The sequence below is a fragment of the Talpa occidentalis genome, unplaced genomic scaffold, assembly GCF_014898055.3.
Source record: "Talpa occidentalis isolate TD23 unplaced genomic scaffold, MPIMG_talOcc4v2.1 talOcc4.9, whole genome shotgun sequence".
Lineage (NCBI taxonomy): Eukaryota > Metazoa > Chordata > Mammalia > Eulipotyphla > Talpidae > Talpa > Talpa occidentalis.
The window spans coordinates 114338320-114365604 of NW_023605305.1; the positions used below are offsets into that span (position 1 = coordinate 114338320).

The 27285-nt window shown below is 52.2% G+C and overlaps 1 protein-coding gene and 1 long non-coding RNA gene across 8 annotated transcripts in view; both read left to right on the forward strand.

Annotated features, from left to right (window-relative positions):
- LOC129145222 (uncharacterized) overlaps nt 1-2487 on the forward strand; it is a 56320-nt gene extending 53833 nt beyond the window's left edge. For both annotated transcript variants that reach the window (XR_008550448.1, XR_008550449.1), the window contains exons 2-3: nt 457-585; nt 2397-2487. This is a non-coding gene — a long non-coding RNA (uncharacterized LOC129145222). The remainder of the gene's footprint in view (nt 1-456; nt 586-2396) is intronic.
- A 4325-nt stretch (nt 2488-6812) lies between these two features.
- BCL9 (BCL9 transcription coactivator) lies at nt 6813-19876 on the forward strand. 6 transcript variants are annotated; one of them, XR_008550447.1, is made up of 8 exons: nt 6813-6912; nt 7801-8117; nt 9219-9408; nt 10285-10384; nt 12889-15133; nt 16383-16643; nt 17961-19256; nt 19835-19862. XR_008550447.1 is itself a non-coding variant. In XM_037501103.2 (7 exons), the coding sequence occupies exons 1-7, from the start codon at nt 6860-6862 to the stop codon at nt 19076-19078; spliced, it is 4284 nt and encodes a 1427-aa protein (XP_037357000.1). In that variant the 5' UTR covers nt 6813-6859; the 3' UTR covers nt 19079-19876. The 6 variants fall into 6 exon arrangements, 5 of the variants coding, with proteins under 5 accessions (XP_037357000.1, XP_037357004.1, XP_054547839.1 ...); XM_037501103.2 differs by having other exon boundaries at nt 17961-19876; XM_037501107.2 differs by having other exon boundaries at nt 17997-19876.
- Nucleotides 19877-27285: the final 7409 nt, after the last annotated feature.

The window sequence follows — 27285 nt, forward strand, 5'->3', positions numbered from 1 at the left end:
AGCCCCAGGCTAAGAACTCCCGCTCGAGCCAGCTGAGTTAAATGATCTCATGGCCACTTGCATTTTAAGCTTCACAGTATATCTTCAACATTTCCACCATACTAAGAACAAGGGCATAGAGAAGATAGACCTAAGAGTCCATTTTCAACCTGTGGTGACTGTTCTTGGTTGCAGAGAAAGGTTAAAAACAGTGAATTAGGGGAGGCTCTTGTATCTAATGGATTTTGCTTTTGTCACGCCTCAGTCTTCGTGGGATGGATTAGACTGCACTGCTCCAGCTTCTTGCATTTTGGGTTTTAGGGTTTTATCTTCCTTCCCCATTTTTGACCTAATTATTTTCTTACTGTTCCTTCTTCCATGTATCATTTTGGCCACAGAGCATTGGGGGAGGGTTAGTTTTCTTTGCAGTCAGTATAAATTGGGGTGTGAACTTTTCCATTCTCTTCATCCTTTTAGGACTGAATGTAGGACTAGCTGGTGTCACTTCACTTTGACTTAAAATTCCCTGTTGGGAGACGGAGCTCATTCTTGGCAAGTCCCCTGTGTCCTGATGTAGAAGAGAGAGTAAATCGGACATCTTGGAAGGTAAAGAAACCACCGGCACATAACCCTCTGACGCAACCTGAGTGTGATGCCTTCTGTTTCTGGGGTGTCTCTTGTATCTTTATTCATTATTGTGGCAGTTCCCAAGGTGAAGGTCATCAAGTTAAACACAAGTCAACACTGTTGATGCGGTGACCGTCCACTTTCTGTGAGCAGAGACTTCTGCACTAACTCACCTGGGAAAGGCAGGTGGCGAGCAGCTAAATCGGTATATAAATAGATATCATGTCATCCTTGTGGGAGGGGTGTAACTGTGAGGCCAGGGTAGCCCCAAGCTCATCCTCCCACATGGCTCACCCAATGTTTATGGAGTTTCTTTTGGGTGCTGGGTGCTGAGATGATGCCCCTTCCTCCGGGAGCCCCCATCTACACAATTCAGGAAGACAGTTTCGTGGATGATAACAGTGCTGTGACTCTGATGCTCTGGGGCTATGAGGATGCTCCTTGGGGTGCCAGGGAATCAAGGAGAATTTCACAGAAAGGGACATTTGCACTGAGATTTTACTCTGGTTGGCCACTATTCTAAATGGTGATCATTGAAATTCGTTCTTAAAGACTCTATTTACCGTAATATAAATTTTTTTTGCTTGTATAAAATGTGTTAGCTTCAGAGACAACAGATATATCTTTACCTTTCGAGTACAAAAACACAGTAGCTTGGGCCAAGGTCTTGTTTGTGCACCCCACATGTGGTCTTCACATTGGGGAAAGGTTGATTCTTCCTGTTGTGCCCTTGGTCTGAGAGGAAGCCGTTCAGTAGCTGGTGTGCCAGAAGTTAAGAATGAGCTCGGAATGGAATCCTGAGGTCTTTAGCTGCACATTCTAAGTTGCTCCTATGCCTTTTATGGAGTAGTGGACAAGGCATAGAAGTGAAATTTGTTAAACATGACATAGTTGTAATAAACTTGAGTTCTCAGAGCAGGAAAATGAGAAAGGGTCATTGGGAGACTTGAAATTGGAATTGAAGAGGTGATCCTGAGCTTGGTCAGGTCAATTTGGAAACTTTCATACGTGCAACAGCCTAATAGAGTCTGCTTTTAAAGATTCCTGGGAAATTTGGCCTTAGGACTGTTTGGAACTGGTTTCTTCTTTTCAATTTCCAAGAAGGCTAAGTGTCATAATTCTAGTTTACAGGGACTAATTTGGGGAATTGTCCTGCTGGACCAGTCACTTGGTGTTTTATTGACTTATTTAACTCCATTCATCCTGGCTTTTTACACACAGTAGGCACTCAGTCAAAGGAAATAACTGGCCAGGTCGCTCAGCCTCAGGTTCCCCCAAAAGTACACGCAGATAAATCTTACCGCTGATGCCTGCCATGCAGAGTCGCTGTTGAGAGCAAGGAGGAGCTGTGAGTGAGCGTCTCTCTGAGAACCCAAAAGCATAGATGGAATTTTGTCTTGTCCGCCTTCATAGTCAGCTCTCACCTCTCTACACAATTAGGAATGGGGAGAAACAAAGCAAGGGTTCTTTTTCTTACTAAATGCTCCGAAAGTCAAACAATAGAACAATTGATTTTATTTGCCCTTAATATTTCTCCAATCTCTGAACATTAAAATGTGTAGTTGGAAGGGAGGTAAGTTACAAGGGCCTTGAAATAACAACCGATTGGATGATGAACCTTTCACTAGTTGGAACTTAATTCTGTTTACATGAGAAATAACACCCGCCTCTTAAACTAATATTATGGAATAAGTAGGAAACCTCTTCTTAAGATACTCAGTTATAAAGTGATAATGTTCATTTTTTAAACCCACTTAAGAGTTTTTCTTTTTTGCTTTATCCTCATTCAGGTGGGGGTCACCTCTGAGAAGGGGGTTCCTGGACTCCTCAGACACCTCACCCCCAGGATGAGCACTGCAGTATCGTGACCCTTGGGGTTTGGGTGAGTAGCCTGGTGGATGATTCATTAGGGCATGTGGCTGGCTTAGAAAGATGATCTTGTGTATAAGCTTCAACTTCTGTGCAATGAAAAGTCTTTGAGCAAATGTCACGTGCCAGACTCTGTAGGAAGTGCTTGGAACACAGTTGAGCATATCAGTCTTGGTCCCTGCCTTCATGGAGCTGGTAAGAGAGATGAATGTTACACGGATGATCATGTAATTACACAGGCAATTATGTGTGATTCCAAAAGCATGGAAAATGTGAATAAACACAGGATGCTATGAAAAGGGTGTAATGGAGAAATTTTGTATAGGTGGTGGCATTTGGTATCCTTTCTTGCTGAAAAAGAAACACATCAGCCAAGATTTCATTCATTCAGTGAAAATATTCAAACTCAATATGGAAGGGCCGGGGCAAGGAGGAGCCGTGAGAAGAATGACGCCCAAATTTCTGGCATGAGCAGCTGGGTGGGTGAGGTGCCATTTACCGAAAGGTGACAGTGGGGAAGATGCTTAGGGAAGGAGGCTTGTGGAGATGAAGAATTCACCTTTGGTCTTGTCAAGGCTGAGCTGTCGAGCTGGCAGTAACATCCCGGCATGCGGGAGGGCTGAGCTGAAGTAGATTGGGGGAGCTGTTGGCATGGAGAGAACTTAGAGAACGAGAAGAGACAAGGACCCCGGGCGGCTTCCTGAGGACGCGCACATTGTCAAGATTAGGCAGAAAAAAAGCCACAAAGGAGCAGATAAAGAGTGAGTGGAGACTGAGGAAGAAGGATGGTGTGTAGAAACCAGAAGGGGACACTCTCAAGAAGGCGGGTCCCTGGCAGAGTCTAAGCAATGGAGCAGGGTGATGTCGGCAAAGTGACTGGTGGGGACTTTCCCAAAAGCAGTGGCTTCTGTGATCTGGGGTGGAAGCTGGTTTAAATGGGTGAGTGGCAAGTAAGAACGGGAAGACTGTGTCTTGTCAGCTCAGTGGAGAAGCGGGCACTGGTGGGAATAGAATCTAGAGCAGGATTTTGTTTTGCTTGAATTTTTTCTTAAGCTGGAAGATAATATAACTCATCTCGGTGCTGATTGGAAATAGCCAGTAAATTCAGGGGCCAGGGGATGACCGAGGTAAAGCAGGAGAGCTCTCAGCACCATCTGAGATGGGGCTGATGTTTGAGGAAAAGTGGGCCCTTTTCTCTGTTTCGATACTGGAGAAGAAAGAGGGGGTAGTGCTGACGGAAATAGGTTTGCGGATTTGGTAGTAGGGGCGTCCTGCCTGGTGACTTCTCTCCTCCCTGTTAAGTCCTGGGCAAGACTGCACCGGAGCAGGGAGGTCGAGAAGGAAGATGGTCCAGGAGATGTGGGCACTAGGCAGAGTGGTGCGTGAGCTCGCTGGCCATCGTCCTGGTGGTGGTTATCACTCTCGCTTACCCGTGCCCCGGAACGTGTCCTGAGACCAGCTCACCTCATCCGCGAGGCCCCTGCTTGGACAGGCGCACAGCGGTGGATGAGACAGCTGGCCAGCTCTGCCACCCATTAGGGCAGGACTGACCAGGACAGGACCCGATGTGGACAAGTCATTTAACATATCAGAGCCTCCGTTTCCTCTAAAATGGGGATGGTAGAAAAACCTGTCTTCTGGGGTTGCTGCGGATGAGTTAATATGTGCGGCCAGTGCTTGGAAGAGTTCCTGACTCCCAGTCAATATTTTAAGCATTTTTTTTAGGGGATTAAAAAGAGAAACTCTGTATAAATAGATCTAAGGAATTAGGAGATTTCCTTCTATTGGGGGAAACACTCTGTCTGGTTGTAATGAACCGTTTTGTGGAAGATCTTTCCTAGTCCCCCGCGCTGAAGAGTCGAGCGCTGACCTGCACAGGTAGGCTCCGAAGATCCTAATTTAGTCTTGGGAACCGTGTAAGGTGCTGGGCAGGTTTTGGGTTTTTTTGCTTGCTTGTCTTTAGTGTCAGGAAGGCTGAAGCTGGGGTGACTTATTTCAGCAACTCCCTTGGGCTGGGAATTGAAAAACCCTTCCCTATGTGAGCTGATGTGCCCGTTCCTGCCTCTGCCATCTCGCCATCTGTGAAGTGACGGTGGGGCGGTGGCCTCGAGAAAGAGCGGGGTCAGAGGGCACTGATTGAAACCGGGGAGAAGCCCTTCACAGCCTGTTGATCCAGGTTGGGTGACTGAGAATCAGAAACTACACGTAGAAGCTCTTTGAAAATAAAGTGTTTTATGTTCACGGTATTGTTATTAGAAATAATTGTTACTACCAGCTCATCAGGAACGCCTGGCGGATTAATGAGGTGATCTGAAATGCGCAGTGTATGTGGAGTGCCTTTGGAGGGAGAGCGCCAGGTGTTTTGGGGCCGGGAGAAGCTGAACCAGCCGGCAGGGGCCCGGCCTGTTCTTGTGCAGCCACCAGTAGCGCAGACACGCCAGAGGACGCGCAGCCAAGGTGGCTCCTGTCTTCAGGGAACAGGCCTCATGGGGAGATAAAATAGACATGTTGGGCTATTTAATATGACATAAGATTGAGTGCAGGAGTGTGTGTGGCAGACAGAAAGTACCAGAAGTTACAGGAGGGCACTGCACGGGCGGTAATGGCTTTTCTCCTCCCGAGGTGAACGTTTTCTGATGGCTTTGTCCATGCGGGGTTCGTTTGCGGTTCCAGTTTCACCAGTGATTGCTGGTGTCTGGCAAGGGGTTACACAATGGTTAGGGTTGTGGATGTTGAACTTGACAACCACGATCAATTTTATTCTTTAAATGGTGGGGGGGCTGAAAGTGACGAGGGACTGGGGTAAAAATAGGAGTCTGTCATCCAGACCAAGGAGATTTTTAGGGAAAGGTTGGCACAGAAACAGCCCATAACATTTTATTTTAGTTCTTTTTCCTCCCTTATTTAAGAAGGAAAAAAAATAGTAACGTGCACTCAGAGCTTCCACGAATTCTTTTCAGTGTCTCAGGTAAAACAGCTGGAACTGTTGGAAACGTCTAAATGAAGAAATAGACGTTTAACCCTGACAGTGATCATACTCCCGGTCAAAACCTGGAATATAACTCATCTTGTCAAGTTCTAAGTCTCTCAAAAGTGTGTGTCAGCTGTGACATATAAAGGGAGCTACTTCTAACTCCCTTTGATTTTCCCACTAATCCCACACCTGATAGCCTCCCTTTTCAGTCTTACAGCCCATGCAAGAGAGATGGTGGCCTCGTGGCTACAAGAAAATCTTATTGGAGCTGTCGTGGCAGGGCGCAGGGACGAAAGCTCGTCTGGGTTTTCCCTGGACCAGTCTAGGCTTCTTGCATAAAAGGGTTTCTTGTTTGTTCTCTGGCTAAGTTTGGGAATGTTTTCTTGACTTTTATGCTTCAGGTTAGCCTTGCAAATTGGATCAAAAAATATCTTAGCCTTCAAAGATGTTCTCTTACCTTCGACGCTGTGGAGCGTTCACTCCCATGCTGGCCCCGGCCTGTGAGCTGTGCCGCCGAGGAGGAGAACACCACACACGTGCACGCGCATACACACACACACACACACACACACACACACGCATGCGCGCTTGGCGTAACTTAATAGGAAGATCATGGAAATTGGGGCAGGACCAATTCTGTCTGGTGTGGACTCAGTTGATTTCAGAAGTGCTTCCTTTAATGTCTCCCCACCCCACGTCCCTGCAATACAAACATAGATGAATTGGATGCATGGTTTGAAATGAGAAGGGTTTGTCACACGAGTGTGCCCTTGTTTGCAATCAGAGGTGGAGCCCCACACAGTTTGCTGTGGATTTGGAGACCCCAGTGGTTTCAGAGCATTGTTCTGAAAAAAGAAACACCCAGGTTTTCGAGGAGTTTGTGTTTAGGCGTAGAGAACTGGGAGAGTCGATGGCTGAAGATAAGAACGTCTGTCTCTTCTGCTTACACACGCCTGGGACGGGATGCCTGGGTGGGAGGCTGTGCCTGGGCAGAAAGTCTTAGTCACTCTTCAGCTGCTTTAGCACCAGAGCCCTTGGCCAGCATGTGGACGCCGAGGACGGCGCTCGCTGCCGGCGCCTGGACGCTGGCGGGGCTGTAAGGGCGTCCCGTCTCTGATCTCGCTCCCGGCCCCTCTGGGCGGCCTGTTCCGCAGTGTGCCCTGGAGATGCGAGATCTTCCTTCCGCGGCAGGAGGCGCACACCCGGAGGATGCTGGAGCTGCGAGGAGAAAGGACCCACTCCCACAGCAGAGAAAAACAAAGAGGAAAAAGGCGCACCGGCGGCCAGCGCTAAGGGACGCGCCCAGCGCGGTGGGCCCCACCGCTGCCCTCAGCAGCTGCCTCTGCTGCCGCCCGAGAGGAACTCGGTGAGCCCGTCCCGTCTGTGACTGCAAGCTCAGGATTCCAATCAATGCATTCCAGTAACCCTAAAGTGAGGAACTCTCCGTCGGGAAACACACAGAGGTGAGGAAGGGTCTGGCCCGGGGCTGCCCGCGGGGGTCCTGGGTGCACCGGCAACGCTTCTGGGTGGAACAGCCCCGTGGATCAGCAGCAGAGGAGACCCCGGTGGGGAAAGGAAGCAAAGCAGACGATAGGAGCACGATGGTGAACAGCTGTGGAGCCCGGGCGGCGTTTCCACCAGGCTCGCCTGTGCTCCTCCTCGGCCCCCGCTCCCTGGCCGGCCCTGCCATGCCCCTCCTCGCCGGTGCACAGGGATGGGGCCTGGGCGACCCCTGGCCAGTGTGCTGGCCTTGGCAGGGGAGGACGCTGAGCCCCGAGGACTCCCGCCGGGAGCTCTCCCCTGCTGCACGTGCTTCAGGTGATATTTGGAGAGAAGTTCTCCTGTGCCCCCGGGCAGTGGCTGGTGTGGCTGCCGTGACGCGCCTGCTGGAGGCCTGGCCTCCTGGAGGGCTCCCCGGACCTGCCCGTCTGCAGGGGCCTCCCCCCTCCCCTGCGCCCGCTCGGTTTCCCAGCCCAAGCCGGGCTCTATCACAGCTGTTCCTCCAGCAGTGGGGCCGAGGGGGGTGGCCAGGATTTTGATCTTAACGATGCCTGTTTGTTTACTCTGAGCTAGTCTGAGTGTGAGAGTTGCTTCTCTGTGTACATAGAAACCGTTGTCCTTTATTGACAGAAGCCCTAGAGATGGGTCCCCATGTGACTCTAGGGTTCCCGGCCTTGGCGGCCGCTCTGCCGGAGCCTCCTCCCTGCCGAGGGCGAGGGCATGTGAGCGGGGCGGGGGACAGGCCAGGGCGGAGGTGAAATGTGGGGAGTCACTCAGTCCTCACGGGCTCCTCCCCCCCTGTGCTGGCCGCGTCCACTGCCTGAGCTGCCCTTGTTGTCTGTCTCTTCCAGTAGCCCCAAGTCAAAGCAGGAGGTGATGGTCCGTCCCCCCACAGTGATGTCCCCATCTGGAAACCCCCAGCTGGATTCCAAATTCTCCAATCAGGGTAAACAGGGGGGCTCAGCCAGCCAATCCCAGCCCTCCCCCTGTGACTCCAAGAGCGGGGGCCACACCCCTAAAGCCCTCCCTGGCCCAGGTGGGAGCATGGGGCTGAAGAATGGGGCTGGAAATGGTGCCAAGGGCAAGGGGAAAAGGGAGCGAAGTATTTCCGCCGACTCCTTTGAGCAGAGAGACCCCGGGACTCCCAACGATGACTCTGACCTGAAAGGTATGTCCGCGCGATCGCCGAGACTCGGAGGGCAGTGGTGTCCCCGCGGGGGGGCCTTGGGCATGCGGTGGCCGCCGCGGCACCGGGCAGCGGCCGCGTGGGGGCGCAGGCGGCGGTTTGGGCTGGAGTGAGTTCTCTCCCCCTTCGGCTAGCTGAGCGTGCTGGGGATCCCTGCTCGTGGAGCTCCTGCTCTCGGGGGTGCCTTAGGGGTTGAGGTGGCCGCGCTGCCTCGTGGGTGTTTCTGGCCTCCGCGCTGTTCACACTTCAGCCAGTAGGTCCAGGTTGCCTGTGCCAGGCTCGAGCAGTTTTTCTGGCATCTTCTCCTCTCCATCTGATTCATCCTCCAAGGCCTGGGTTTTGTGCCCCCTGGCTGCCCCTTCGCAAAAGCCATAGACACAGACACCGCCTGGCTCTAGGCCAGGGTTGTCACGGCTGATGTCAGTGGCAGCGGTGACTCCGTGGGGTGAGATGGGTCGGGCACCAACATGGAGCACGCCAGGAAGAGGAGGGGCCGGTGGCTGTGGTTTGGGGCTTTTTCCTTTCTAGTATAAAACCAACAATCGTATCGCTGGCCCAGAACCTGAAGTTAGTACTCAGGGGGTGCAAGTGGCGTCCCCAGCACAATTAGAGCCGGAAACCCCGTGATGGGTCCCACCGGCTCTGCCTCCCGGGCGCTGGCAGAGGCTGCCCTGAGTGCCAGCGCCGTGCTGGCTGCTCAGGGCCATGGTCAGCAAGAGGACACGGTGCTGTCCTTGAGGACTTGGGTGCACCTGGGCAGCACAGAACAGCTACAATAAAATTTGATAAATGCTAAACTAGGAGAAGTCGGGGCTGTGCTTTCCAGTTAGCTGGGGCACTGGTCCAGTCCGAAGGTTCCAGAAAGGTTTCCATGCAGGAGGGCGTGTGCTGCAGTATCTGGGATGCACGCTAGAGCAGTAAGGAGGCAGGCAGCGCTGTGTAACTGGCCACTTAGGGACAAGCATGTCTGCATGTTTGTGCTTCCTTGAGATTCTCAAGGTGGGTCTGTGTTGTGACACTGTCAGTGCTGGCAGAAGAAACAGTCATGTTCTTTCTGTGATGTGAGCCTTCTCATTCTTTTAGAATGTAATTCTGCTGACCACATAAAGTCCCAGGATTCCCAGCACACGCCACACTCGATGACCCCATCAAATGCTACAGTCCCCAGGCCTGCCACGCCCCCACACGGCCAGACTGCTGCCCCTGAGCCCCCGCCTGCTCAGAAGACCCCCGCCAAAGTGGTTTATGTGTTTTCTACTGAGATGGCCAACAAGTAAGTTGGTGGCGTGTCTTGCCGTTGACCTGTGTTTGGGCTCCTGTGTGGTCATCTCCTTGGAGACTGACCCTTCTGTCGCCCACTCGTGTTAGCGTCACTGGAACTGAACAGCACCGAGAGGTGCAATAAAATAAGATGCCTTCCCACCCCCACGCCCCAGAACCAGCCACGCACACCACTTCCTCGACTTTCCTTCCAGAGGTTTCTTGTGCTTCTGCAAATACACATGCATATCTCTTTTACACACAGAAGGGATTGGGAACGCAGCACACACTCATCTGCCACTTAGTCGTCTTAATGACCCAAGCGATCCATGTCCATTTTCGAATAATGGTAATTATAAGATATAAATCACTAAAAAGAAAGACTCTGGAATCCAGCAGTGACTACTGTGAATCTTTTGGTATATATGTTTCTAAGTGGATGGATGAATTAATGGAGTTTTACTTATTTATCAAGAAGTGTGATAAATATACCTTCACACAGTTTCCTGACTCTTTTTTCACATATTTTACTTAAGATTCAAAGTGGATCCCGACAAGCCTCTGACCGTCAGTGGGTGTTGTGAGACTCCATGTTTTCTCTCCTGGGGTTGGGATTTCGAGCTGGGATTGGTTAGAGGGAGAAGGTCTTGTTTTAATGCCTCTTTGGGGTTTGCTGCTGGCTCTCGTGATTTCCGAAGTGTGCTGGTACAGGACAGACATAACCAATGCAGACCTGTTCCTCTTCCTTCCTTCCTTCCATTCTCCATTGCTGGTGGCTCTTTCTGCTTCTCCTTTTCTCGTGTACGTTCACCCTGGGGCTAAAGTGCTTTGGAACCACTCCTCGTGGGGCAGGACGAGCCCATTTGTGTGCCCTCTCTTGTCTCGGCAGGGCTGCAGAAGCTGTGTTGAAGGGCCAGGTTGAAACGATTGTCTCTTTCCACATCCAGAACATCTCCAACAGCAAGGCTGAGAGAAGCACAGCCCCTCTGGTACGTGGTTCTGCAGATCGTGGTTTCGTGGCTCTGCGGTACTTGTGGAGGCGGGAGGTGGGGGACTATGTGGACAGGAGCAGTCTTGGTGCTCCAAGTTGCATTCTAGGCATTTTCCCTAGTTCTGGCGTTGCACGGTTTTAGATCCATCACACTTTTCCACTAGAGTGTTGGCAGACTGATGATGTCCTGGGGTAGGGGCAAAGGTACAAAATAAAAGAACTCTACAGACAACCAGCTCAGGGAAACTCTGAATTCAGATCCTGTCGACAGAGCAGGTTTTTCAAAATACTCTTGAGTTAGTTGAACAGAGAAAAAAAGCACCAACTAAAAGCACAGCGCTGAAGTACATACTGGTACCACCGTGAGTGGTAGTGTGACCCTCTAGTGGCAGAGTCAGTGACCCTCAGAATTATTCTTTCCAAAGTGAGAAGACCATTGAGTGCTTTTAATGGCTTACTATTCCAAAAATTCTAATAAACTCAGGTCTTTTCCTGTCTGGAATTTAAGCTTCTATAATAAAACTACACTAGAAAAAAATAGACATTGCTTTAAGACATGTCATGAACCAGATTGAATCAGAAGGTGTTTGTCGTGTGTAGTGTTGTCAAGGCCGTGTCCCAGATGCTGTGGGGGAACAGCTCAGGCTCAGGGTACAGTCCCTGCTTCCAGGAAGCATAAAATCTAATGTCGGGCTGAGCCTTAAACATGGGAAAGTTTAATAACAATAAATGGCCAAAGTAACAGTCCACGATAAAACAGATGGTCCTTGGTCTGCTTTGTTTATCAATGAAGTTCATTTCCGTTGACGCAGTAGAGAGAGCTTTGCGCCCCTAGACGTAGAGACGGGATTTCTCATTCCTCATGTATTTCTACTGCTCATGGGGAGAGGATGGATGGCTCTAATATTTAACAGTGTGTGTTTATTTTAAACATCTACATGTTGAAAATGTATGTCGTCCTGGAATGCGCAGGGCACTTTGCAACTCAGACCAACAGTTTGTTGACTCACTGACAGCTCACGGTACAGTTGTCACCTCTGCCTTCTCTGGCTCTAAAATAAAATCCAAACGGAGTTAAGGAGGGAACTGGGGCAGTCAAATCACAGTCGCTGCAAACCTAATGTCAAAGGGTGGCGCCGAACTGTTCCTTCCATTGCGGGTACCTTGTGTGAAATCCACTCCCACCCCCAGCAAAACACACAAAACCTGAACAACAAAACTGTGTTTTAAACGGCACTACAAAAAAAAGTAAGATGACCTGCGTGCCCCAGTTAAGGAGGCTGGGACGTGGAAAGCACTGGCCATGTGCCACCACCCAGGTCGCTCGCTCTCAGCCACCCCCTTCTGTCCACAGACACGTGCTTAGAGGCCTCCTAGAGCAGCAAAGTGGGGCACTCAGAGGTCCCCCCGGGGCTTATGCAGCATAGGCTGCTCCCATCAGAGCCCACGCAACGCCCCTCGCAGGTTTGCACGCAGACGGACATTCCCGAGCAGGCGGGGAGTTAGTGAATACATTGTAGGAGCAAGTGAGCACCCCGAAGGGACCCCGCAGTTCACTGGAGGCTCGAGAAAGATCTCTGGGAAGGAATTTGCAGATCAGGCTCCTGGGCCCTTTAGTCCTCTCTGTTCCTCAGTATCAGCCGAGTTTAGATCCAGAACACAGAACATCGCCCTTCAAACACTCGCCGTGTTCTCGTCACCTGGTATAGGTGAGTGTGCTTTTCCCCAAGATCTGGTGTAGCGTCGGTTCTTAATAAATCATAAGACCCTCCACCAGCCCATAGAAAGGGCAGATCAAGAGACACCACGCGCTAGGTAGCCTCAGACTTCTCCACCGTGCTTCCTTCCTGCAGATTATCTTAGTATAGTTAATGCACAGGCTCTTATCTGATACGGAATCAGTGCACACATGGAAAACAGAAACCAGAGGGGTGTCAGGCCCCCTGGAAACTCAAGGACGGGTGCTCGGTGGTCCCCGTGCCAGAGCAGACCCCGCAGAGCCGCCTGGCCTGCTGCTCAGCTGGCAGAGCCGCTAGTAACAGGCCTTTCTCTTGCAGTGGAAGACATCAGGCCTCTGACTGACAATGAGAAGTCTACGTACCTAGTTGTACATTCAGGGAAAAGAAAGAGGTGTTAGGCACAGCCTCCCACATAACAAGAAACTAATCTCTCCCTGAAGCAGAAACACATAGTAGACATGTGATAGCAAACCTGTTCCTCGAAATAGACACTCAGCTGCAGTCGCTCTGGCAGAGCGGCAGTCCCCTGGCGCGCTACCCGGCGTTGAAACCTGACCTCCTGTGAGGGAGAGGCAGCCATCTGACAGGACCGTGGAGGAGAGCTCAAGATGTCCGTGTGTCCACAGCGGGGCTGGCACCGGTGCTGCCTGCAGCAGGCGTCGGGCAGAGCTGCGACGGGACAGGCCCCTTATAACACACCTTGCTCCCTTTCTCATCCCTCTGTTCAGTTTACCGATGACCTTCTCAATCTCCTTTTTCTCAGAACACACAGATACCTGCCCTGCGGAACGACCCCAAGCCTCTCCCGCAGCCGCCCCCAGCTGCCGCCAGCCAGGACCAGAATTCCGCCCAGAACACCAGGCTGCAACCCACTCCACCCATTCCGGCACCAGCACCCAAGGCTGCCGCGCCCCCCCGGCCCCTGGACCAGGACAGTCCCGGGGTAGAAAGCAAGCTGATCGCCTCCGTGGGCAGTCCTGCCAGCTCCACCCCGCTGCCCCCCGACGGTACAGGGCCCAACTCGACGCCCAACAACCGAGCGGTGACCCCTGTCTCCCAGGGGAGCAGCAGCTCTTCAGCAGATCCCAAAGCCCCCCCGCCGCCACCGGTGCCCAGCGGAGAGCCCCCCACGCTGGGCGAAAACCCCGACGGGCTCTCCCAGGAGCAGTTGGAGCACCGGGAGCGCTCCCTGCAGACGCTGCGGGATATCCAGCGCATGCTCTTCCCTGACGAGAAGGAGTTCACGGGAGGGCAAAGCGGGGGGCCCCAACAGAATCCTGGGGTGTTAGATGGACCGCAGAAAAAAACAGAAGGGCCGATACAGGCCATGATGGCTCAATCCCAAAGCCTCGGGAAGGGACCTGGGCCCCGGACAGACGTGGGAGCCCCGTTCGGCCCGCAAGGACACAGAGACGTGCCCTTCTCTCCAGACGAGATGGTTCCGCCTTCCTTGAACTCCCAGCCTGGGCCCATCGGCCCCGACCACCTGGACCACATGACCCCGGAGCAGATCGCCTGGCTGAAGCTGCAGCAGGAGTTCTATGAGGAGAAGCGGAGGAAGCAGGAGCAGGTGGTCGTGCAGCAGTGCGCCCTCCAGGACATGATGGTGCATCAGCACGGGCCCCGCGGCATGGTCCGGGGGCCGCCCCCGCCCTACCAGATGACCCCCAGTGAGGGCTGGGGGCCCGGGGGTGCAGAGCCGTTTGCCGATGGGCTCAACATGCCACACGCTTTGCCCCCGAGGGGCATGGCTCCTCACCCCAACATGCCGGGGAGCCAGATGCGCCTCCCGGGATTTGCGGGGATGATGAACTCTGACCTGGAGGGGCCGAACGTCCCCAACCCAGCGTCTAGACCAGGTCTTTCTGGAGTCAGTTGGCCAGACGATGTGCCAAAAATCCCAGATGGCCGAAGCTTCCCACCTGGCCAGGGTGTGTTCAGCGGCCCCGGCCGAGGGGAGCGCTTCCCCAACCCCCAAGGGCTGTCTGAAGAGATGTTCCAGCAGCAGCTGGCGGAGAAGCAGCTTGGGCTGCCCCCGGGGGTGAGCATGGAAGGGATCAGGCCCAGCCTGGAGATGAACAGGATGATCCCAGGGGCCCAGCGGCACCTGGAGCCCGGGAATAACCCCATCTTCCCGCGGGTACCAGTGGAGGGCCCTCTGAGTCCTTCCAGGGGCGACTTTCCTAAAGGGATGCCCCCCCAGATGGGCCCTGGTCGGGAGCTTGAGTTTGGGATGGTTCCCAGCGGGATGAAGGGGGAGGTCGGCCTCAACGTCAACATGGGGGCCAACTCTCAGATGATACCTCAGAAGATGAGAGAGGCCGGGGCGGGCCCTGAGGACATGATGAAGCTGCGCCCGGGTGGCGCCGACCTGCTGCCCACCCAGCAGAAGATGGTGCCCCTGCCGTTCGGAGAGCACCCTCAGCAGGAGTACAGCATGGGCCCCCGGCCGTTCCTCCCCATGTCTCAGGGCCCAGGCAGCGGCGGCGGCGGCGTGCGGAACCTCAGAGAGCCCTTGGGGCCCGACCAAAGGACTAACAGCCGGCTCAGTCATATGCCACCACTACCTCTCAACCCTTCCAGCAACCCCACCAGCCTCAACACAGCTCCTCCGGTGCAGCGGGGCCTGGGGCGCAAGCCCCTGGATATATCCGTGGCCGGCAGCCAGGTGCACTCCCCAGGCATCAACCCTCTGAAGTCTCCCACGATGCGCCAGGTCCAGTCGCCCATGCTGGGCTCGCCCTCGGGGAACCTCAAGTCCCCCCAGACTCCATCGCAGCTGGCAGGCATGCTGGCAGGCCCAGCTGCTGCTGCTTCCATTAAGTCCCCTCCTGTTTTGGGGTCTGCTGCTGCTTCGCCTGTTCACCTCAAGTCTCCATCACTTCCTGCCCCGTCACCTGGATGGACCTCCTCTCCAAAACCTCCTCTCCAGAGTCCCGGGATCCCTCCAAACCATAAAGCACCCCTTCCCATGGCCTCCCCAGCCATGCTGGGGAGTGTGGAGTCAGGTCAGTATGTGGGTCCTCACGGGCGGATTTGACAGCTGGAGAGCGCAGAGTTGGGTTTCCTTGCTCTAAGGAAACAGGCGTCCTAGCGGGTCAGGTACCCAGAGGGGGCGGCCTTGGCCGAGATGGACATGCTTGTGACAGGGTGCGCGCTCGTGCTTCCGTGGGGTCAGCACAAGCGTCCACTCCTGGCAGGCATCCCCTCCTGAGACGCAGGGACTCAGTGCAGAATGTGATTGTCAGATCGGGCTGTTAGGAGGAGGCAGAAGAGTGAGAAACGTGTCATTTCGCGGAATAATTTACATTTGCACAGTGAACTCATGTTGGGGGAAGTAAAAGATCTTAAGAGTGAATAAACGGGCCATCTTTAAACCCTAGACCCACCCATGGCAAGGAGCTGCCCTCGCGTCCAGAGATTCTGAGTGTGACCCTCAGTGACGGGGGGTGTGGGGACTGCTGAGACTTGAGTGGGTCTCGTAATACATGTGGGTCGTAGAAACGGTCACCAAACCTCCTCCTCGGTAGACTGCTGTTCTCACAGATCAGCTCCAATTTATTAGTATTTTCTTCCTAGGAGTAGCTCTTGCTGATGATGGTGGTTTTGTAAATAGGACCAGAGGTGGCCAGTGGAAGATGAGCACTGAGGTGTAAATACCAGGTCTGCGCTGTCTCCACTTCAGAAAGACTAGAATCAGAATAAAAAGGAGACTCATCCCACCCAGCTGAAGTGCCCGCTCTGTCGGGTAGCAGCTCACGAAGGCAGTTCAGCAGATCAGCCCCCTCAGACCATGTCAGAGCAGACCTTGGTGGTGGAAATTCATCCAGGCATGTGTGGGGTGACCCGGGAGCAGCTGGGCCTGGGCCCTAGTGGGGCTTGCTGGCATCCGCACTCCAGGCTCGTAGTCTAACTTGTGGTTGGCGTGGGAGTGACCCACTCAGTTCGCATTATTTTCAGCAAAATAATTGTCGGTAAACCCCGTTTTTCCCAAGCCTGGACTAAACATTTCCAGCGCGTTCTTGGCGTGTTGTCTTCCCACCGGCTGATCCGTCACCCCCGGTCAGTCCGCCATCTCCCTCTGCACACGCGGGGCTGGGCTGGGAGACTGACGGCGCATGGCCTGGGCCTCAGGACACTGTCCTGTTACCTGGCTCCTTCCTGGCCTTGCTACTTCATAATCGAGGGCCCGTCGCCTTCAAGAGCAATCTCATTTGCTGCCTGTTTTTTTTTTCTAATTTTGCTGTCTTCTCCTAGGTGGCCCCCCGCCGCCTACCGCCAGCCAGTCTGCCTCTGTGAATATCCCCGGAAGTCTTCCCTCCAGTACGCCGTACACCATGCCTCCAGAGCCGACCCTCTCCCAGAACCCGCTCTCTATCATGATGTCTCGAATGTCCAAGTTTGCGATGCCCAGTTCCACCCCATTGTACCACGATGCCATCAAGACTGTGGCCAGCTCCGATGACGACTCCCCGCCAGCTCGTTCTCCCAACTTGCCATCAATGAATAATATGCCAGGTAAGAGGTCAGACAGGGACGTGGGGGGCAGGACGTGGGGCTGGTGCTGCGGGCGAGGACTGGCGCGTGTCTCTGACTGCACCTGCGTGGACGGAAGCCCCGCGCCGGACATGTGCTAACTAGGGGGAAATAAGGGTTTTTATTACCTTGATTTATTCATAGTATTTGTGTATAAGGAAACCGGTTTCCTTATAGAAATTTTTAGCCAGGATGGGGGGTCTTCCTGGAGCCATACTGAAAGCAATTTCTTTTTAAACACACTGACTGGAATGTCTTCAGCTTTCAAGTATTTTTCTGGAAGGGCAGCCTCAAACCACGGGCAGCCACAGGATTTCAGACCGTGGAAAGCGCCTGTTTCCTAGAGAAGCTTTCTTTTTTATTTTTTAATTTTTTTATTTTTATATTCCCCATACAATTGCACCCCCCTTACTTTGACCCCAATCCCTTTTTTCCCCCACCCCCCCATAGTGTGTCTCTGGTTTATAGTTGTTTGTTGATTTTGATTTTTTCTTTCTTATAGTTATTCTTTTTTTAGAGAAGCTTTCTTAGGACTAGAAAGATAATAAAATTCCCCCCTTCCCTTCAGAGGACTCTTGCACGCCTGTACTCACCTCCTCCCCCAGGTGAGTGGGTCCTCGCAGCCGCAGGTGTGTCCCAGCGCCGCCCTGACCATCAGGGACGCTCTGCGCCGAGCAGACATGACGCGCTCCGTGACAGCACAGCGCCCTGCGCGTGCCCAGGGCGTCCGCAGAGACCGGCCAGCTGAATGCCCCAGAGACGAGTCCCGCGTGCTCTTTCCCATCACCAGTCACCGGCGCTCGCGGTCGTGCAGCCTGGGGTCTGAGGCGCTGTCTCTGCTGGCAGCATGAACGGGTGATGCTGACTGCCAGCTGCAGGCGGCCTGCCTGTCTTCCTCGTTACTCTTCCTGATTCTTGGGGGTGCCGGACTACGAGTTCCGTCCCCTTTCTCCAAAAGGACCATGCTTGGGTCACTCCCTTGCTTTCCTGTATGTTAAATGTCCCCAGTGAAGAAAACTAAACCCATTTTTGCGTGAACTTTGACTTTTCACACAGGAGCCTTAGCTGTCTCCTGTGCGCTCCTGTCACGCAGCTCACCACTCTCTAGCGTATTAGCTCATAGAGCTGTCGGATCATGGGCCCCAAAATGTTCCATGCTCCTGTTGAGGACGGGGAGTGTGTGCGCCACGCTTCCCAGCGTAATACCTGCACGTTTGGTGCAGTTTCTGCGTTAATTTAACTTACTACGGTTTCTTTGAGTGCTTTTGGTTGATTCCTTTGATATCTTTATTTTTCCAGGAATGGGCATTAATACACAGAATCCTCGAATTTCAGGTCCAAACCCCGTGGTTCCGATGCCAACCCTCAGCCCAATGGGAATGACCCAGCCTCTTTCACACTCCAATCAGATGCCCTCTCCAAATGCCATGGGACCCAACATCCCTCCGCATGGCGTCCCGATGGGGCCTGGCTTGATGTCACACAATCCTCTCCTAGGGCACGGCTCCCAGGAGCCTCCGATGGCACCTCAAGGACGGATGGGCTTCCCCCAGGGCTTCCCTCCCGTACAGTCTCCTCCGCAGCAGGTTCCATTTCCTCACAATGGCCCCAGTGGGGGACAGGGCAACTTCCCAGGAGCCATGGGTTTCCCAGGAGAAGGCCCGCTTGGCCGCCCCAGCAACCTGCCCCAAAGTTCAGCAGATGCAGCACTTTGCAAGCCTGGAGGCCCCGGGGGTCCCGAATCCTTTGCTGTCTTGGGGAACAGCATGCCTTCGGTGTTTACAGACCCAGATCTGCAGGAGGTCATCCGACCTGGAGCCACCGGGATTCCCGAGTTTGATCTGTCTCGCATCATCCCGTCAGAGAAGCCTAGCCAGACACTGCAATATTTCCCTCGGGGGGAAGTCCCGGGCCGGAAACAGCCCCAGGGGCCTGGGCCTGGGTTTCCGCACATGCAGGGGATGATGGGCGAACAGGCCCCCAGGATGGGACTAGCACTGCCCGGCATGGGAGGGCCAGGGTCAGTGGGCACTCCGGACATACCTCTCGGTACAGCGCCATCCATGCCGGGTCACAATCCAATGAGACCACCAGCCTTTCTCCAGCAAGGCATGATGGGCCCTCACCATCGGATGATGTCACCAGCACAGTCCGCAGTGCCCGGCCAGCCCGCCCTGATGAGCAATCCGGCCGCGGCCGTGGGCATGATCCCTGGCAAGGATCGGGGGCCTGCGGGGCTCTACACCCACCCGGGCCCGGTGGGCTCCCCGGGCATGATGATGTCCATGCAGGGCATGATGGGCCCCCAACAGAACATCATGATGCCCCCGCAGATGAGGCCCCGGGGCCTGGCCACCGACGTGGGCATGGGTGGGTTCAGCCAAGGGCCTGGCAACCCAGGAAACATGATGTTTTAAGCTGCTAAGAGTGGATGTGCCGATCAGCCTCGTCGCGAAGAGATTCCAGGCCCCGCGAGCCGCCGGGAGGGCTCGGCGTGGTCACGCAATAGGAGGACGGAGACCGAGGGCGGCTTCGGGGAAGGGGACTCGAGAATGTATGGATTTACCTGAAAGCAGATATTCATTTAATCAACAGGTGTGTTTTTTTTAAGATTTATTTTTTAAAGATTATTTTTGTGGACTCGGGCACCCGCGAAGGCGCTCCCTGTATGTTTACGTCCCGGACTGGCTTCTCCCAGGATTCGGTTCTGGTTTCGTTCTTTGCTTTGGGCTTTATTTTTGTGTGTACTGTACTATATTGTAAAAGGGATTTTAGCAGAGACTTTAGTCTTTGGGACAAGAGGAGGACAGGAATGCTGGGCTGTTTACTTTAGGTGGAGAATCCATCTTCAGACCTTTGGACTATTTTCTTTCGACTCCAGTGTATAGAAAAACCAAACTACGACCTCAGAGCAGAGTATTAATGAAAAGCACAAAAAAGGAACTAAGTTCAGCGAGGGGGTGGGGGGCGGGGGATTTTTCTTTCTAAAATGATGACACTTAGGACGTTTGTTTTCAGTTCAGGCCTCCTCGGCGCCTGCTCCCAGCCCCACAGCCACCGCCACGTTTTCTCTCGTTTCCCTCCCCCCGCCCCTTGGTCACGCGTGTTTCTCCCCTGGTGTCCCACACTGGTGACCCCCCAACCCGATTCCCCCCTCCTTTTCTTTTTGGCAGCTGCAATACACGGTGTCACGTTGGGGAGCTGAGTCTGCGGGAGCCTCGCCCTGCCCCGAGCCATGTGCGCTTCCCCGGTCTCCCCCCGACGCCCTTCCCGGCCCGCCTTGTTTTCTGTTCTTTAATTAGGAATTCCCAAGTGGACTTTATTAATGTGGGAGTGGAACAGACGCTAAAAGCTATCCAGGATTTTGTTTTCGTTTTTAATTTTGTGGTTCCTCCCTTCTCCTCCCCCCCATGCGTAAAACGTTCTGTGTAACCTCCATTAAATTTGGTACAAAACCACTCACCAGAAAGCTGTGGTGTCAGAAAAATAAAATATATTGTTTCTTACAAAACTGAACCGCCTCTCTCGTTCGTGCGGATTCCCGTTTGCTTAGTGCTGGGCCTTGCAGCCGCCACGTGACCCAGAAAACGCGTCTCAGCCATGGAGTTGATCGTCGGGAGGGCAGGAGGGGGAACCCATGAAAGCGCCCTTCAGGTGAAACGGCCCCTCTGCTGAGGAGTCGCCACGGTGCCGACTTGCCCAGCGCTGCCCCCGACTCAGTCCTGGAGTCTGAGCCGTCGGTAGGAAAGCAGTCCTGGCCCGCTGCTTCAGGGGCAGCTAATGGTCTTAGCTCGGACTTTATGTGAGAGTCAATTTAATGGTGTGAAGTTAGAAGACCAACGGTACAGTTTTAGTGCCTCGAATAAACTATGAAAGGTCCCTGGATCTTGTTAAAGTAAAATCTCGTGAAATCGTGGTTTGCCACTCTGATGGGTCGGGCCGGCTCCGCGGGCCCTGCCCCCGTCCCGTCCACAGCCCCTGTGTGTGTCCGCCAGCAGGTGTGCACAGGACTAGCTGTGTCTTTGTGCAGTTAAACTTGCTCGTGTGTGTGTGGGGGGGCAGGTGTTGTAGCTGAGCGAGGGGGTGTCTGTGGGCACGTTGTCCTCAGGAGAGAGAAGGGAAACCAGGAGCGCAGGTAGGTGCAGAGTCATCTGGACGCAGACTTGCAGGAAGCCGGCTCCACCATCAGTCTCAACCTGCGACTCCCAGTGAGAGGTGTTCTTGGGAGCTGCTTTCTCCACCCCCAGCAGCCCCGGCTTCCGGTAACAGCACCGCGAGAAAACCGAGCCCCTTTAGGACTTCTGGGTCGTGGAGAAATTAGGAGAATAAAATGAGGATTTTGTTTCACAAACTTAGCCACGTGCCTGGGTTCTCTGAAGCCTACAGAGAGCAGGGGCACAGCTGAGGTGGGGCGAGGGCCCCCGGACGGCTGAGCCTTGGCATTTGCCCACAGCTCTAGTCCCAGTGTTGTGGGCCCGTCTCGTTGCGTCTGCCCCAAGTGTGGAGCCCAGGCAAGAAAGCTCAGAGCAGGTGCCCAGTTCCAGGTGGCTGAAGACCCTGCTGGGGGAGCCGAGACTGGGAGCCGGGAGCCGCCAGGGTTCAGGGCCCTGGGCACGGTGAGCCCCGGCAGTGGCGCCTCGCCCAGGACACCTGCTGGAGAGCGAGTAGCGTTGCAACCCGCCTACCTGTTCAGAGTCTTGAGTTTTGACAAGTTCCTTTCTTCTGTCTTCGCTTATTTACATACCAGCACATGCCGCCACCGTTTCGTCACGATGATAGCTGCGACATCGCGTTTATGTGGGGTTTAAACACAACTTTCTAATTTACGAAGGTTGCTAGGAAGTCACATTTGGAGAGACTGGCTATTACCATAGCCTGGAGATAGTAATGCAAGATTTTTAAAGATCAAGATAAGGTTATGATAAAGACATTTTGTGTCAACATCATCCTGTGGAAACCCTGGCAGTCCCCACCCCCGAAATTTTGGGATCGAATGGCGGAGGTGCAATAATGACGTGTTAGTTCCAGGGGTAATGGTGGGGTGTGGGTCAGAGCAGTATTTCTTAAGGACTAATGAGGAGTATGTGGTATTTCCCCTAAATCAATAGGAAATAAGATCATTTACTGTTTAAAGGAATTGGCACATAGGAATGGAAAAAATCATAATTGTTGGGGTTTTATGGCGGGCAAGGCATGAGAAAATACAGCTTTTAAGACAAGTTTATATATCTGAAAGCTACTCCTTAAAAACTTCCATCCAAAATCCACCCTAGCCCGCTGCCCTCTCATAATCACAAGACAACCGTGGTCTTCAGGGCGGCCTCAGAGGCGGGCAGCCTGTGTGTTTGCAGGGGGAAGGGGCTGCATTTCTGTTTTGTACTGCACCCCAGAAATGACAGAGCCAGTCCTGCGTGAACAAGAAAAATCACAGCAGCTCCACAGTGGACCTGGAGTCGTGGTCTCTCGCTTTAGTCTTAACTTTCTCCTTGGCCAGCAGGAACCTCAGACAAGGTGATGGCTGTGCTCTTTTAAACTACCTGCACTTGAGTCATTTTCCTTCCCTTTCCTTTTCCAGTCTTTCAAGGTGCTGGCAGGAGAGGGGAGCTGTATTCAACCCCAGGACTCATTTATTCAGATTTATTCAGTAGCCATTTAGAGCGCAGCCCTGTGTGTGAAGCCTGAGCTCGGGCTGGGTGGGGAAGTGCACGTGGAAGTGGGGCACTTGCTGGACAAAGGGGCGTTGCTCAGTGAGGCTGGGACAGCCAGAGGCGAGGGCAGCAGCCTCAACAGACAGGTGAGTTGTGAATTTACGCTTGGAGGGAGGAGTCCCCGGCTGGAGGGTGGCGGTAGGTGTCTGAACAGGGGAAGTGGGAGCAGGAAGGCCTCTTGAAGTGCGGTGAGCACTTTGAAGGCGGTGGAAGAAGGAAATGAGGCAAGAGGGTAGGTCCTGGACAACTGGGTGTGGCCCACGGAAGAGTCTGAACTTCAAAGTTTTAGGCAAGGGAATCAGGGGATCAAATTTCCTCTTCAAAAAGATTCCAGGGGTGAAGGCGGGAGGATGAGAGCCCCACAGGAAGACAGCCTGCAAATAGGGGCTTGTAGTCTGCCAAACCCTTGCACTCAGCTCAGCTCTTCTGCTTAAAAAAAGCGTCAAGTTTCACTGACAACAGGAATACAGGGGAAGCAACTAAGACATCAGTGTAACAAAATAATAATAACAGTACAAAACACGGCAAAGCAAAAACAGACAATTACAAACCAGAGACATCCTGCAGGGGAGGGAGGGAGGGGCACAGGGGACTGAGGTGATGGTGCACGGGCGCCTGGGGAAGGAAACTCTATGGGGTTTTCTATTGAGGAAACTCAATCTGAGGGGGTGGGGGGAGCCAAATATTGTCTAAACAAATTTTTAAAATGATAAATGTTAAAATGAAAACAAATAAATTATAACAATAAAATAAAATTCCTTTTGTAATTTGACAAACAAAAAAAAGGCAAGTTGTATTCTATTGCCCAGGCTATTTAAATGACCACAGGTTCGCTGCCACCTTCTCTCCTCTGGCACTAATCAGTCATTATTTTCAAAGTCACCCGCACTTATATTTAAGGAAAGTCCTGGAATCTTAATTTGGTGGTAAAATCTTAATGACACACCTTACAGCAAACAGTTTAGAAAGTACAAAATCCAGTCTGTGGCCAAACACTTGAGACTGGCGGGAGACCTATCACAAGTCAGGCTGCCTCTGCGCTTGGCTGACACGTCACGACGGTCACCGTGCCCAGCCTGTGGCAGGGGATACAGCCCACGCTCCTGGTCAAGTCCATGGGGGCTGCGGGGCGTGAGGTGGCACCTGTGGTAAAGCTGGCGGCAGGACACGGGGGGGAACAGCACCCAGGAGGAAACAGAGGTTGTGGGGAGCAGGTGAAACAGCCAGGCTGGAGCACAGGAGCACCCCGAGGGGGACAGCTTCCCACACAGAGCAGAGAACAGCAGCATGCAAAATTGCAAAGAGGGAAAGAAGAAAATCGCCAAAAGTCAAGAAAGAGAATTCTGGTTTGGGGCTTCGGAAGCATTTTACAGGTGAATCTGGAAGGGGCTGCAGAATGGGCTGCAGCAAGGGGCAGGCAAAGCCGGGAGCGCTGACCTGTGGTGTGGACGGTCCCCCGCAGCCCAGGAGGCCAGGCCACGGTGCGAGGGGGAGTGGGGGGCTGGGAGCACCACAACCGTGAAGGAAGAACCACCAAGACGCCGTTTGACTTGGAGAGCAGGACCGGGAAGCCTCAGCTGGTGCGAGGAGAAGCTGACGGAAAGTAGAAGTGTGGTGGACAGAACCAACCGGCCGCCGAACCCTGTGCTCAGGCCGCCATAACAGGAGCCCATCCTATCTATTTCTGTCGTAAGTTCGAATATTTAGAAAACAAGAAAACGCTGGCTCACAATGAACCAGGCCTCGCTGAGTTATGTTGTCGACCGCACTTGCGCCCTTCAGATAAGCACAGAAGGGCCGCCCTGCTTCACAGTCAGCCTCCAGACAGAAGACAGCATGGCGCTGCTCCTGATTCCCTCTGCCCTGGGCTAAAGCCTCTGCTCCCTCCCTTGGACCTGGTTGTGGGTTCCCGAACCACCCTCGGAGTTCTTACCTGTTCTATGTCAGTTTATCCCTGCCTTGAATGTTGGTCACCACAGAGCACAGCAAGTCTGAACACAGCTCCATTAGCAGGTGAAATTTTACTTGTTTTTTCTGCTGTGGGGTTATATTAGAATTTTAGGAAATAGAAACCCCCAAAGATAATAAAGTGGTATTATAATGATCAGACTTGCTAAGAGACTAGATCTTAATTATAGCAACTGAAAAAGAAATAATTATGTGATGTGATGGAGGTGCTAATTATCACTACAATGGCAGTCATATTATAATAGATAAATGGATCCTATCAACATGTCATATACCTTAAATTTACACAGTGTTATATGGCAATAAAAATGTGTCAATACACAATGTTATATTTCAATTTTAAAAAAAGAAAGCACCAAGATCTTTTTCATGTGAAATGAGTCATTGTCCCTAATCCCATAGTTTTTATTTTTTATCTTGAACTCAGAATTTTATAGTTACCCCTATTTAATCTCAATGTTAGTGTTGATCTGTTGTTTCAAAACCTTAAAGTCCTTAGAAATTTGTTCGAAATTCCTTGGTATTAGCTCCAGTGGGAGACAGTGAGGGACTTGGGTGCTCTGCGGTGGTGGTCATGAAGAGTCACGAAGTTTTTCTCCTATGTATTCTCCTACGAGGTTTATAGCTGGAGTTAATCTGTAGACTGGCCTCTATTTGGTAATTTATTAATTTTTAAATATACTTTCCCCCCAAATGCCCAAAAATAGATGACTGGATCAAGAAGATGTGGTACATATATACCATGGAATATTACTCAGCATTCAAAAAAGATAAACACATGCAATTTGCAGCAACATGGATGGCGCTGGAAGGGATCATGCTCAGTGAAATAAGCCAAAAGAAAAAGAAAAATACCGGATGGTCTCACTCATAGCAGGAATCTAGAAAACTTAAATAAGGGACCAGGAAAATGAATAACTATAAGAAAGTGAAAATCAAAATCAACAAAAACTATGAACCAGAGACACTTTTGGGGGGTGGGGGGGCGGGAGAGGAGGGATTGGGGTCAGAATGGGGGGATTGCAAATGTATGAGGAATATAAAAATAAAATTTATTAATTAAAAAAATAAATAAAATAAAATAAAATACTGGGCACACTCAATGTAAAAAAATAAATAAATAAATAAATAAATATACTTTCCCAATGACTTCTAAATCTATTATCATCCAGCCCTTAGTTTCCATTTACCTAGCAATTCTTCTAATTACCCTTTTTTTATCAGTAACTATAAGATAGTCCCATCCTGCCTTCACCTGGCTACGGTCTATGGAAACAGACGCTGAACATATAAGCACAGACATAAGATGAAAGAAGAAATTGCTGACATGCAGGACTGAGAGATATAACCTAGCCAGTAGGATTTTTCTAAATTTCTTGGGAATCTTTGATCTATTAGTCTATTCACTCAAACAGAAATTGTTCCGATAACTCCTGATTCTTAGTGGTGGTGACTGCTTTCTTTCTTAATTGCTCAGATTTTTATTTTTCTACTTTTAATAGTCTACTTAAGACTTAAGTAGACTATTAAATCTTAAGACTTTGGGAAAGTCTTAAGATTTTTAATAGTCTACTTCAGGGGACCAAGGAGATCTTGATCTTCAGATTCTGGAGTCTATCATTTCTGTGTTTTCAAAAGCGAGGACCACGTATAGATTGGCCTTTGTATTTTGCCTCTCTGAGACGGAAACCCGAGAGTGATTTCTCATAGATGACTGTCTATAACTTCTGACTCTACCTCAGGGTTTTATTCATCTGAATATGAAGATGTGAACTCATTAACAGCAGCCAGGTACTATATGCTCACCTCTCCAAGGTATTGATCCCTCCCAACAACATTTGGCCATTTTTGACTTGAACATTCGTTCCCTTGTTAGAACAGAGTTATTAGGAAAGAGGAGGATTTGGATTTAAATGGTTATATTTTGTCTCTCTCCTTGATTAAATCCTTTCCCCAGGTACTAGGCCTATTTTTACTTCTTCATTATTTTTCTCAGAATATAGCCTAAAAACCCTAAGCTCCCTCTCCCCACCCCACCTCACCCAAGCCTCTGGTTTTGTAGCTAAAAACTGGGGGAGTTGGGAGAATCCTGGTAGGGCAGGAGGGAGTGCAGAGCCGAGCATAAGGTGATGGTAAAGGCTCTGCATGCAGATGTTGGAGAAGGGACAGGGGGCAGGACTGATAGAGCAACGGAGAGGGGCGTGGTGACCTCACCTGGGAGAGCAGAGTCGAGCGCAGGCCAAGAACCAAGTCCTGGGGGGCTGGCAGAGAAAGGGTGAAGTTCCAGCAGAAGAAACTGAAATCGTAAGACAGGAAGAAACCTTAGAAATGGTCTAGCCACCGCCCCCGTCACGTGACTGATGAAGAGATGGCTGTCCAAATAATTCTCAATAAAACTGGAGGACAGAAAATGAATCAGAGTCTGGGGTGACTCTGAAAGCATAGAGTTGCCTCAGTCCCAGGGGGTTAGGAGAGGGGCTCTCAAGAATTAGGAGGTGGTCCAGTGGGAGACCCCGGGAGGGAGGACCCTGAGATGCGTCTCGAGTTTGGTCGATGGATCTTGGGTCCTCCCAGAGCACAGATTTGGTCAAGCAGAGACGTGGAAGCCAGATGGTAAGGCAGCGTCAGGGGGAGGGGTTCGGGCGTGACAGGCAGGGGAGGACTGAGCTCCGTGCTCGGGAGTTTCGCAGAGCCAGAGAGGCCGGGGGAGAGGCAGCCGGACAGCAGAAATCAGAGGAGCTTGGGATAAGGGGGATATTACTATTTCAAGACAGGAAGGAAGGAGCCAGTTGAGCGATCGGGACTGAGGCTACGTCCTCCGCAGGACGATCACAAGAAGCAGAAAAGGAGGCAGAGCACAGGTGGGGATCAGCGTGGGGCGGGAGGACACCCGAGAGCACAAGGAAGAAGGTGCCACGTGCCGTGGAGGAGACGACCACGGGAAGACA